The 13,382-nt window shown below is 36.6% G+C and overlaps 1 protein-coding gene across 2 annotated transcripts in view; it reads right to left on the reverse strand.

Annotated features, from left to right (window-relative positions):
• Positions 1 to 3,112: 3,112 nt before the first annotated feature.
• Positions 3,113 to 13,382, reverse strand: part of TSNAX (translin associated factor X) — a 36,446-nt gene continuing 26,176 nt past the window's right edge. The window contains exons 5-7 of one of the 2 annotated variants that reach the window (XR_004257995.1): positions 8,168 to 8,295; positions 5,921 to 6,086; positions 4,940 to 5,064 (exon numbers count right to left, since the gene is read on the reverse strand). Coding sequence is in view for 1 of the 2 variants with exons in the window: in XM_032242446.1 (XP_032098337.1) it covers positions 4,687 to 5,064; positions 8,168 to 8,295 (506 nt within the window). In the remaining variant the exon portion in view is untranslated. Of the gene's footprint in view, positions 5,065 to 5,920; positions 6,087 to 8,167; positions 8,296 to 13,382 lie in introns of both variants that reach the window. The other variant, XM_032242446.1, reaches the window with a different exon arrangement.

Below are 13,382 nucleotides of genomic sequence, written 5' to 3' on the forward strand. Positions count from 1 at the left end.
GGTCCTGATCCTTTCCTTAGTTGGGAAGTTTGTTTTGATCATAATTCAATCTCTATTTTTAAAGGCTAGGCCTATTTATACTTTCAACTTTTTGAATCATTTTTCTTAGTTTGCAAGTTTCCAGGAATTTGTCCCTTTCATCTAGGTTATATAATTTTTCAGCATACAATTGTTCTCAGTAATCTAATTTTTACTTCTGTACAGTTGGTAATAACATCCCCTTGTTCACTTCTGATTTTAGTAAATTGAGTCTTTTTTTCCCCTTGATCAGTTTGGCCAAAGGTTAATTTTGTTGATCTTTACAAAGAATCAACTTTTGGTTTTGTTACTATCTCAATTGTTTTTCTGTTTCTTTTAGATGGAGTCTTGCTGTGTCACCCAGGCTGAAGTGCAGGCATGATCTCAGCTCACTGCAACCTCCACACGTCCTGGGTTCAAGAGATTCTCCTGCCTCAGCCTCCCAAGTAGCTAGGAGTACAGGTGCACACCACCAAGCCCAGCTAATTTTTTTAGTGGAGACAGGGTTTTGCCAAGTTGGCCAGGCTGGTCTCGAACTCCTGACCTCAGGTGATCTACTTGCCTCAGCCTCCCAAAGTGCTTAGATTACAGGCATGAACCACCACCCCCAGCCTCAATTGTTTTTCTATTCTGTATTTAATATTTCTGCTAAAATCTTTATTACCTTTTTTCTGCTTGTTTTGTGGGTTTGCTCTTTTTCTAATTTCTTAAGGTTGAAGTTTAGGTTAACTTGAAACCTTTTCTTCTTTAAATGCAGATATTTAAAGCTATAAAGTTCCATCTATGCACAACTCTAGTGCACCCATGTTACTGTATACCAAGTTTTTCCTTCCACTCATCCCAATGTATTTTCAAATTTCCCTGTGATTTCATCTTTGACCCACTTGTCACTTAGAAGTTCGTTGCTTAACTTCCACCTATTAGTGAATTATATCTATTTTCTTCTGTTGATTTATAGTTTCATTCCATTGTGGTCAGAGAACATATTTTGTATTATTTCAATATTTTTAAATTTATTGAGCTGTGTTTCGTGGTCTAAAATTTTGCAAAGAATGTTTCATGTACACTTGAGAAAAACAGGTATTCTGCTGTTCAGTGGAGCTTTCTGTACATATGTGTGTTAAATCCAATTGGTCTACAGAGTTGTTCAAGTTCCTTACTGATCTTCTGTCATGGTGTCCTAGCCATTGGAAGTGGAGTATTGAAGTCTCCAATGATTACTGTTCAATTGTCTAGTTCTCTCCACTTCAATTTTCCTTTATGTATTTTGGGATTCTGCTAGAAAACTGTGTAGACGTACACATCCACACATATATATAATTGTCATGTATTCTTGATGGGTTCTTTTATCATTATATAATGTTTCTAGCAAAAAAAAATTTTTTTTCTTAAAAGTCTATTTTGCTGGATATTATTCATATAGCCACTCTAGCTCTCTTTTGGTTATTTGCTGAAATATCTTTTTCCATCCTTTTACTTTCAATCTATTTGTGTGTCTGAATCTAAAGTAAGTCTTATGTAGACAACAAAGGGTTTGGATCAAATATAAAAATCTGTTCTGCCAATCTAATGTAAGTATCTTTCTTTGAGTCACCTTCAAAAAGTCCCAGGACTCTCAATGTGTATTTTAAAAATCACTGATGTAGGCCGCACACAGTGGCTCACACCTGTAAAGCCAGCACTTTGGGAGGCCGAAGCAAGAGGATCACTTGAGGTCAGGAGTTCAAGATCAACCTGGCCAACATGATAAAAACCCTATCTCTACTAAGAAAAGTAGCCAGTAATGGTTGCACGTGCCTGTAATCCCAGCAACTGGAGAGGCTGAGGAAGGAAAATCGCTTGAACCCATGAAATGGAGATTGCACTCCAGCCTGGGCAACAGACAGAGACTATGCCTCAAAAAAAAAAAAAATTTACTGATGTAATATCTGCCAGAAATTATTTCTGAAAGAAATTACCCAATATTCTTTCAGGATTTTGTCAGCAACTTACCATATGACCTAGAACGAGTTTCTTCTTCTATTAAAGATGAAAAACATTCCCACATATGATGCCATCATAGTAAGCATTTTAAAACTGAGGCACTTGGAGTTGGCATAACACCCACAATATTAGTATGACATGAAATATGGAGATATATCAGTAGCAACAGCACCAACTCACATGTAGTGAGTTGACTGCCTACCCAAAGTCCCCTTCTCTAACAGCAAAGCCCTGAATCAGTTTATCACATTTGCCTTTCTCCCCTAGGAAAAATCCACTGATGTATTAATATTATATACTCCTTTCCTGGTGTAGAGCAATGTAAATGTTACCCAATCTGGGTCAATGAAATGTTAAGAGATGTCTTCCCTGAGAGTTTATGGAAAAGGTTTTCTCACTCATAAAAGCACAAGGAAGTCTCTATCCTCTTCTGTTAAATAATGCCTGGAAACGCAGCAACTATCCTGCAATCAATAATGGAGTTGATTTGAGGAGAGCATAATGACAGAGAGCAGGAAGAATTCTGGGTCCCTGAGGACATCATTGAGCAACTGAGTCAAAATTAGAAACCCCCCTACCTCTAGGCTTTTTAAAGAAATAATATATCCCCATTATTTAGCTAGTCTATATTAGGTTTCTTGTTTTCACCAAAAATTCTACAAGTTTCATCATTTCTCAATATGATCAAACAATAAGTTTAATTTCTATAGCGTAATATTTTATTCAAAAGACTTCCATTTTAACCATCTGTAAAACATTTAGCAATCCATTATTATTGTACTTTTAACAGGATAAATTTAACTTCAATTGGTAGTATGTAATGGGACTTTCAGCAGTATATCTTAGATGTTCTAATAGATTTAATATTTCTATTTAAGATGAAAAACATTACCACACATGATGCCACCATAGTAAGCATTTTACAAGTGAGACACTAGGAGTATGTTTAGATCCTCTACCACCCTGGCATAACACCCACAGTTAGTATTACATGAACTGTGGAGATATTTCAGTAGCAATGGCACCAACTCACCTGTAGTGAGTTGACTACACGTTGGGAAACCAAAAAACCCTCACTAACACAAACAAACAAACAAACAAACAAATATAATTTACTAGGCATGTCCATGTTTTATTTTCTTTCTTTTTTTTTTTGGAAAATCACATTTTCAAGGAATCAGCCCTTACAAACAGAGCTAATCTTTCAAAAAATAAAACCCAGTAATCTAGATTCTCAAAACTTACAAAACCAACTGGAAATGTCTGGTTGTCATGCTCAAGTCAGTTTCACATCACAAGTAATAATCTATAACTAGTTTCAGTAGGCAAATTCCAAATTCTAAATATTACTAGCAAATCATTGTTATTCTCAACTGTGTTGACAGCTGTCTTATTGCTGAATTGTACATAATACACTTTCTTTGGCAACTTTATCAACACCATGGGACAACTAAAGGTCTGGATTAACTTAGTATTTCAAAACTTCATTATAATTATTTAAATGTAAATGCTAGACTTAAATTATTTAAATTTAAATGCTAGATTTAAATTATTTAATTTTAATAAAATTTAAATTTAAATGCTAGAATAGGAAAGCCTCCAAACATGCCTAATATAAAACAAAAATTGCTAAATAATCACCATTAAAAGCATTTCCATTGTATGTACAAGTATATAATTCAACTTAACTTTACCAACAAAAATATTATAATTTAGCTCCAATTCTCTATCAGACCTTCTGTGATAAAAAATAAATGGAGAAAGGAACATCTGGGTATCTGTCAAATTTTTACGGAAGGTTGTTTTATATAAATTTTAAATGACCTAAAATCAGCCAAAATGTGAATTTTTACTATAATACCTTACAAACTTGTACTTTTTTTTGAGATACAGTCCTGCTCTGTGCCCACACTGGAACGCAGTGGCACAATCTCAGCTCACTGCAACCTCCGCCTCCCAGGTTCAAGCAATTCTCCTGCCTCAGCCTCCTGAGTAGCTGGGATTACAGGCACATGCCACCACGCCTGGCTAATTTTTGTAGTTTCAGTAGAGATGGGGTTTCACCATATCAGTCAGGCTGGTCTCAAACTCCTGACCGTGTGAACCGGCCCACTTTGGCCTCCCAAAGTGCTGGGATTACAGGCATGAGCCACTGTGCCCGCCCTAAACTTGTACTTAAATTATATGTTGATAGCTTATTCATTTTTAATTCTTGTTCCATGGAATAAGCCTATTTTTGGCTTGGCACAATATCAACAAGAAATTTAAACAGGAAGCTCAAGTCCACAAGTTTAACTAAAAAATCTTTTCTATATATAATAAAGCCAACTTAAATTACAAATTGCTTCCACTAAAAATTATCACTCCAAACTTCAGACAAAGTAAATAATAAAATGGGCTGTGGCAAAAAGTGCACTCTGAAGCTTGTTCACGTTACAAAGATAAATGATAAAGATTAACCAGCAAAAATTCAAAAAGGCATATATGCAAACATCTGTATGCAAACTTTCTTAAGATATAAGAAATGAATTCATTTGGCTAATTTTATGTACAGCTTGTATACAATTTAAAACAAGTACAACTGAATATGTTTCTATGTAAAAGCCACAATAAAGTTAAATCAAATACTAAATAAGTCTTACAAATTGGTCTCTTAGTTCTCAAAAGAATGAGAGTAATGTCGTTCTAAGAAATGCCCTCTTCTTGATCAATCATTTCTGTTTTAACTGAAAACACATCTGCCAACATATGTTTTGGAATTTCTGACCCTCTGACTTTCAAGGCATAACAAGCATTCTCCACTTTGGCCAAACTTTGTTTCAAGGTATACAGCTTCTTAGAAACCTCGTAAGGTCCAGTGTTGCCAATGAATGAAAACCCATCATAAACCTGACGTAAAAACTGGCTCACTTCAAAGGGGGTGTCAATGTCCCCATTCCCCACACTGTTAATACACATCCGCATCAATTCTCCAGTTAAATCAGCCACTCCCAAAAGGTAATCGACAGGTGTGACTTTCAGTCTCCAAGTACCAAACTGCTTATCCTGTGCGTCAGAGGAAGGCTGGTAAAGAAACAAAAAACACACATACACACACAAAGAAAGTACACCGTGAAAAAGAGTTAATATAGCATGTACTGCATTTATTATAGAAGTATAAAATCAACAGCAAATTAGTCATAATTTTTTCTAACTGAAATAAATCTATTTTGCTTAATAACCATTTGGGATGTGATAGGAGGAATCCATGCCCTGGGTAGTGAATTAAACCAGATGACTTCAAGACACTTTTGAAATATATCATTATGAAACCAACTACTTCCAACTTCACTTGACGTACACAATAAAAAATTCTTAAGGCTTAATGGCTTTATTGCACAACAATTACTTACTTAAAGGAAAAATCATACAGCCCTCCAAGTTTCTGATCCATTCATGCTTTCCTAAGTTGTTTCGTCTTTTTCTGGCCTCTTGTCTTTCCCTACTCAGCACTGACCATCACATTTTATTATTCTCTCCCTGTATCCTCAATTCCCTTTGACTGCTGTATTTTCTACTTGCACCTAACCAGCAAAAATAGAATCCTTTATCAATGCTAAAATCTACTCATTAGTCCCTGTTTCAGGTGGCTGAGTACCAGTCACTGAGCTAAATGGTAATCACAACTGTAGAGTTTGTACTGCTACAAATTACTCTCCAATCCTTTTACTTATGATTAGATGGTTCTCTCTCCAGCCTCTTTAAACACTGTTTCAAACCTTTCACCACTCTCCTCAGTCTCAAACCTCTTCACTTTCACTAGACAATCTTGCCCAATTTCACTGACCTGGTCATTTGCCAGCTTACCTAGCACAATCTCTTGCAACTGCCTTTATCCCTACCAAAAAAATAAAAAAATTATATCCACACCCATCTTTACCTTCTATCCTCCAGTCTCAGATGATGAGTTGTCCCTCCTCTTGTTTGAGGTTAACTCTTCCAAATGACCTTGACCCATCTCCTCCCACCTCTTCCAGGACCTTGCTTCATAAGGTGTATGCCCTTGGGCAAGTTATTTCATCTCTCTAAAACCTCAGTTTCCTCATCTGTAAAATGGGATAACAGTACCTACCTCAGAGGTTTATCTTAAGGATTAAATAACAGTTACCAAGTTCTTGGCATAATGCCCAACACAAAGTAAATATTCAACAAATGCCAGCTGCTACCATGATTACCATCATCATGTAAATCTCTCTCCACATTGATCTCCCTCTATTAAATTCTTTCTGGTAGAGACAATGCCTAAATTGTTATTAAAAGACTATATGTATAAAAGAGTAGGTAAAGTTGCAATTACATCAAAGGACATTTTAGGAAGTGAGAAGTACAAAGGTGTGCAAGTAAGAATTGTGCTTTTGAGGAGCTAATGAGATAATTCTTGTGAGTGAAGTTTAAAGGAAGTTTAAATATAAGCTGAGACTAGGGATATAGTTTTATTAAGATCACTCTTTGCTATGTATCTAATACATGAATCCTAATACATTGTTTGGACTCTTCAGAGACCATCTGGTGCAACATCCTCATTACTTAGCATATGGTGTGAGGTCCAAGAAACATCACAGATAACATGACAGCTACTTAGTGGCACTATGCGTTTCCATTCTGTTTTTCTGCATGTTTGAAATTCTTCACAATAAGAAATTTTAAAAATTAAATACTTTTGAAAATATTCCTAACAGGCAAGTCAGAGCAAAATACCTTTTCCAATCAAATTCCCAGAAATTTCAGCACCAAGCACCAAGAATCTTTAGCACTAAAAGTTATTTATGAAGATAGTCTTAACAATTTGAAATGTGTATATGAATATCATAGCCCCATAATCTTAAAGTAATCTAGTACCTACGTTCTGAAAACAGTACTTTCATTCTAAATTTTCTGGCCTTTTCCCCAACATTTTCCTTTTGATATTAAAGAGAACTTTAAAGGGAAGTGTAGTAACTTCTTCAATATTATGTAAGAAGCAGGGTCAAATATGCCTACTTTTCTTCTTTGTGTAATTCATTCTACACTAGATAAATAAAAAATATGAAGAAATTTTACTTCTCAAAATAAATTTCCTCCTTAATAAACTTCACATAGTTTAAAAAGTTAAGAAAATACATGGCTTCCTTAAAGTTCTACCTGTCATGCCAAATTAGTCTCATTTGTATTAATATTTTAGTCGATATTCAAGAAAATATTATTTCTGCAGCATCTTCCATCTCCTACCTACCTATCCCGAATAATTGGTGTTTTAAAAAATAATTTCAAAAAGACAAAAAAAAAATTTTTTTAATTATTTTATTTGATCTTTAAGTGTACTGGTATCTCAGAAAGTATCAGTCAATACAGCTTACTTTATTGCCTGAATGTTATATCTTGAAACCCAGAAGGAAAAAAATAGTATTTGTTTAAAAGTCAAACTGCAAAAGTTTTTTTTCTTAATTCAGAAAAACTACATGAATTTCAGATACAAGCATTATGAACTGAGTAAATGATTAACAGCTCTCACTATATAAAAACTACTTTATAACAGCAGACTACTGAGCACTTATGTGTCAGGTGCTATATATTGCCGAATTAATAATCTTTAAGTCAAATCCTTTAAAACAAGCCTTTGAGGTAGGTGCCTGATACGAGGGGTCCCTGCAGCACACTGTGAGATGCACTGGCAGAGAGGACAAAGGCACAAGCTTGGATTCAAAATACCTAACTTCAAATCTTAGCTCTGCCACACTTTTCAGTTGTGTGGCTTCTAGTAAGTCACTTAAACTCTCTAAAAGCCTGTTTTTTCCTCTGTAAAATGAGAGTAATAATGCTTACCACATAAGGCTAACAAAAGAATTAAATAAGATAGTGTTTATAAACCTTACAGGGCACGTGAAAAATAGTAAAACCAAAAGAGGATTTGCAATAATCACTCCATAATGCTTTAGGTAAAGAGCATTACTTTCTCAATATGCCCATAGTTGTTCTTGTTCTATCCACTAACTGAAATATTTAAAAAGACTGTTTCCTAGTTGAGAACCACACTTTAGAAAGAACATTCCCATCTCAATCTTAGCATTATAAGCCAGTAAATCTACCAGAATCATCACATTGTGATATAAATTATAAAATAAATGTGAAATAAATTTTAAGTTCTCACAGTCTTATTTTCTTTCCCACTGTCTTCAGTCGTAAATATCAACTGTTTATTAATTTCCTCCATACTGATTAATGATCGTGTTTTGATGAAGTGTTGAAAAGAGACAGCTTCCACATATTCCTGTAGTCCTGAAAACACGACAAAGAAAATTACTAAGAGTAAGCACTAAATTAGTAAGAATGTCATCTTTAGAAACTTCAAATTGATCATCATCTAGCTCAAAAAAAAGCTTAATGGATGCCTACTGTAATGCCAGCACTAGACTAGATACTTGGAATAGAAAGAAGGCCTGGGGGCTGGGCGTAGTAGCTCATGCCTGTAATCCCAGCACTTTGGGAGGCCGAGGTGGGTGGATCACTTGAGGTCAGGAATTCAAGACCAGCCTGGTCAACAAAGTGAAACCCCATCTCTACTAAAAATACAAAAATTAGCCGGGTGTGGTAGTGGGCGCCTGTAATCCCGGTACTAGGGAAGCTGAGGTAGGGGAATCACGTAAATCTGGGAGGCAAAGGCTGGAGTGAACCGAGACTGCACCACAGCACTCCACTCTGGGTAACAAGAGCGAAACTCCGTCTCAAAAACACAAGATGGCCTGGGGACAGATGGTGGGAACTGGCACTGAACATAGCAAACATTCCTGTGACAGCTCATATGTAAATGTATTCAGTTTCTTTTTTCTACATCATTTGTCATTAGTCTTAAAATTCTACTTTTTCCTGCAGAGAAATAACAAAGATTTTTAGAATTTTTTTTTTTTTTTTTTTTTTTTTGAGACAGAGTTCTGCTGTTGTTGCCCAGGCTGGAGTGCAATGGCATGATCTCAGCTCACTGCAACCTCCACCTCCTGGGTTCAAGCAATTCTTCTGTATCAGCCTCCCTAGTAGCTGGGATTACAGGGGCCCACCACTACGCCTGGCTAATTTTTGTATTTTTAGTAAAAATAAGGTTTCGTCACGTTGGCCAGGCAGGTCTTGAACTGACCTCAGGTGATCTGCCTGCCTTAGCCTCACAAAGTGCTGGGATTACAGGCGTAAGCCACCTTGCCTGTCCAGAAAAAAAAATTTTAAGAGTTTAACAAGGATTTAAGAAAAACCTATAAATTTTGATACGCTTTTATAAAAATTATACAAATTAATTTTTGCTTTGTTAACCAGCAAAATGCAATGATTCAAATAAGTAAGACATAAAATTAAGAATCATTTGGATCTTTCTTAAAGTTTTAATAGGCAAAACCACTTTAAGTAATGTAGGTAAAAGTGTCAAAATACTGTTTATCTCTTCGTATTTCAAAATGGATCTAAGACTAGGTAACTCTTCCCTGCTTTGCTCAGAATGATGGTTTCCAGATTCATCCGTGTCCCTACAAAGAACACAAACTCGTTGTTTTTTGTGTTCAATCTATCATCGATGGGCATTTGGGTTGGTTCCAGGTCTTTGCTATTGTAAACAGCGCTGCAATGAACATACGTGTGGATGTGTCTTTATAAAAGAACAATTAATAATCATTTGGGTATATATCCAGTAATGGGATTGCTGGGTCAAATGGAATTCCTATTTCTAGGTCCTTGAGGAATCACCATTGTCTTCCACAATGGTTGAACTAATTTACACTTCCACCAACAGTGTAAAAGTGTTCCTATGTCTCCACAACCTCTCCAGCATCTGTTGTCTCCAGATTTTTTAATGATCACCATTCTAACTGGCATGAGGTGGTATCTCAATGTGGTTTTCATCTGCATTTCTCTAATAACCAGTGATGATGAGCATGTTTTCATGTTTGTTGGCCTCATATATGTCTTCTTTTGAAAAGTATATGTTCATATCCTTTGCCTACTTTTGAATGGATTTGTTTTTTTCTTGTAAATCTGTTTTAGTTCTTTGTAGATTCTGGATATTAGCCCTTTGTCAGATGGGTAGAGTGCAAAAAATTTTTCCCATTCTGTTGGTTGCTGGTTCACTCTAATGATTTCTTTTGCTGTACAGAAGCTCTGGAGTTTAATTAGGTCCCATTTGTCTATTTTGGCTTTTGTTGCCAATGCTTTTGGTGTTAATAGTCATGAAGTCCTTGCCTATGCCTACATCCTGAATGGTTTTGCCTAGGTTTTCTTAACTAGGGTTTTTATGGTGTTAGGTCTTATGTTTAAGTCTTTAATCCATCTGGAGTTAATTTTAGTGTAAGGTGTCAGGAAGGGGTCCAGATTTTGCTTTCTGTACATGGCTAGCAAGTTTTTCCAACATCATTTATTAAACAGGGAATCCTTTCCCCATTGCTTGTTTTTGTCTAGTTTGTCAAAGATCAGATGGTTGTAGACGTGTGGTGTTGCCTTCAAGGCCTCCATTCTGTTCCATTGGTCTGTATCTCTATTTTGGTACCAGTAGCATGCTGTTTCGACTACTGTAGCCTTGTAGTATAGTTTGAAGTCAGGTAGCGTGATGCCTCCGACTTTGTTCTTTTTGCTTAGGATTGTCTTGGCTGTGCAGGCTCTCTTTTAGTTCCGTATGAAGTTTAAGGTGGTTTTTTCCAGTTCTGTGAAGGTCATTGGTAGCTTGATGGGGATAGCATTGAATCTATAAATTACTTTAAGTTTAAAAAAAAGCTGTACAATACAATTTTGTACAAGACATAAACAATGCTTGAACTGAAAAGTAAATTTTGGTAAAGCTCAAAATCTAACTATAAATACTTTAAATGTTTATATAAACGTAAAGGGTAAAGTGCAATTTTGTTACATGCCTACAGTACTATAAATACTTTTTCAAGTGTTTTAAAACAACTACATTCTATAGCCAAAATTTTCAATATTGTTTTATTATTTCTTAAACTAAAAGGTGGTACAGGAAATAATGCTATTTTTTAAGACAGAGTCTTGCTATACCCACAGGGTGGAGTACAGTGGCATGATCTCAGCTCACTGCAATCTCTGCCTCACAGGTTCAAGCAATTCTCCTGCCTCAGCCTCCCAAGTAGCTGGGATTACAGGCACCCGCCACCATGCCCAGCTAATTTTTCATATTTTTAGTAGAGATGGGGTTTTACCATGTTGACCAGGACGATCTCGATCACTTGACCTCGTGATCCACCCACCTTGGCCTCTCAAAGTGCTGGTATTATAGGCATGAGCCACCATGCCCGGCCAAAAGTATTTCTTAATTATAATTATTGTTAGGTTAAGAGACTTAAGTTTTTTAAGGCTTTGTTGGAAAAATAGCAAGAGAATATATTTCTGATTATAACAGGATCATAATATTTAAGTTCTGTAACACTTTTTATGACAGAGTCCTGCTACTTACGAATCTCCCCCACTTGACACTACACATCTGGTCTGGTGGCAACAGTGTTGGGAGGCTAACATCTGTAGGATCAACACAACAAATGCCAGGCAAAGGTCAAGGATACACATGAAAATGGATGAACCTGGTTTTGATAGCACTAAGAGGAAACGTAATTCAATGAAAATACCCTGACTCATTCAGAGCTGCAAATGATGTCCAAGTGTAGGTCAGAAAGGACAATTTGTTTGATAAACTATAATGTTCTCTGAAATTAAACATTAGCAAGGTTAAGTTTAACACAACAGATGACATTGTTTAATTTTATGAATTTTTAGTTTTATGAATAGGTGACACCGCCCAGTTCCCCTCCCTAAAGAATATCTCTATTTCTTATTTCCTCCTAAAGATACTTCATGCACACAAAAGCAAATAGCAAAACATAAAGATCAATAATCACGTCTCTAAATATGCTCTAATGTGGTTAGCCTCTTATGAGCTAAACAAGAAGATATGCACAAAGATTTATGTACAAGGATGTTAGTCGTTACAGAAAAAAAAAAAAAATTTAAGTTAAAAGACCAGTAATAGGTGTTATCTATCACTTGTCAATTTTTGTCTCTCGGTTCCATTATTTCAGATAAAGGAGGTGGATGCCATCTGGCAATATATTAAGTTTTGTTGGTACAGGGTGCCACATGCTCAAAGAACAGTAAAGAAAAGAGCTCTCTGCCTGGTTCTGCTGTGCCCCTCTTCACAGCTCCCCGAGTGTGGGGCAGCCAGAACTTCAAAGAGGCCAGCAGCATGTAGCAACTGCCTGGGGACAGCTTCTTTTGTACTCCAGAGAGTGGTTCACCATTAAGCCACCTCCTTGGACAGGAAATTCCATGGCATGGCACTTCCCGATGGACAGCTTCCTAGAGAGTTCCATCAGCACAACAGCTCAGCCAACATCTATGCCATCCAATGGGCCATGCCCACACTCTCCAGCAAGGTCTAGATCTCATCCTGTGAAGGATGAGGGTTGGGTTCTGCCAAATTTTCTTCCTTGGGTGCTCTGCCTCTGCCCTGGGGGTAGTGGCTGCTCACCCTATCTGATATTCCAGTACTCCTGAGAGTTCTCTTTTCCTCTTATAATCCCCTATACAGTTAGTAAGTCTGTATGTTGTTCAAACTACCATCTAATTTCCATTCGTTTCCTGTTTGGACCCTGATGAATACAATAGGGAATTAGGAAAATAAGTAATGGTATTACTTCTCCTGCCTATTACCTAAAGAAGATATTCCATTTTTTGTGGTTACTGTATTAGGTTCAGGAATCAAGATTCAGTACCAGCTGGAAGCTTCACATGAATTCTCCCTTCAATGTACTAGGTGTTCCCACTTTATGTTCTATACCGGATGCTTATAGAAATACTGAAACACACTCACATCTCTCCTACCCATGGATCCTATCTTTCCTCTCAACTATTGCTCCATCTCCCTCCTCCTCCTCAGAGCTAAACTTCTTGAAGTAGCTGGCTGCAACATTTCCTCAGTAACTTCATCTCACACTTCTCAACCTACTTCAGTCTAGCTTGGGCCCACCTCTACACCAAAATAGTTCTTGTTAAGATTACCATAATAAATAAGACTAACGGACTTTTTTTTCCATCTTAATCTCAGCAGCACTCAGGACTTTGGGCCACTTCCCCTCTTTAAACAAGTTTTCCTTTGATTCCTTTGACAGCATCATCTCGTGATTCCCCATTTTTCTACCTCTCTGGTCATGTCTTCTTAAGTGTCTGCCTCCATTAGTCCTAGGTTTCCTCCAGTTCATCTACACTTGGTTTCAAGTAACTTTGCTGTCCCTAAACTTCATATCTCTGGCCTACAGGCACACATATCCAAACCAATATTTGACATCCTTATCAAAGACACCTCAAAATCAACACTTCCAACAACG

Source organism: Sapajus apella, unplaced genomic scaffold (assembly GCF_009761245.1).
Source record: "Sapajus apella isolate SASKATOON/1434 unplaced genomic scaffold, GSC_monkey_1.0 scaffold49, whole genome shotgun sequence".
Classification (NCBI taxonomy): domain Eukaryota; kingdom Metazoa; phylum Chordata; class Mammalia; order Primates; family Cebidae; genus Sapajus; species Sapajus apella.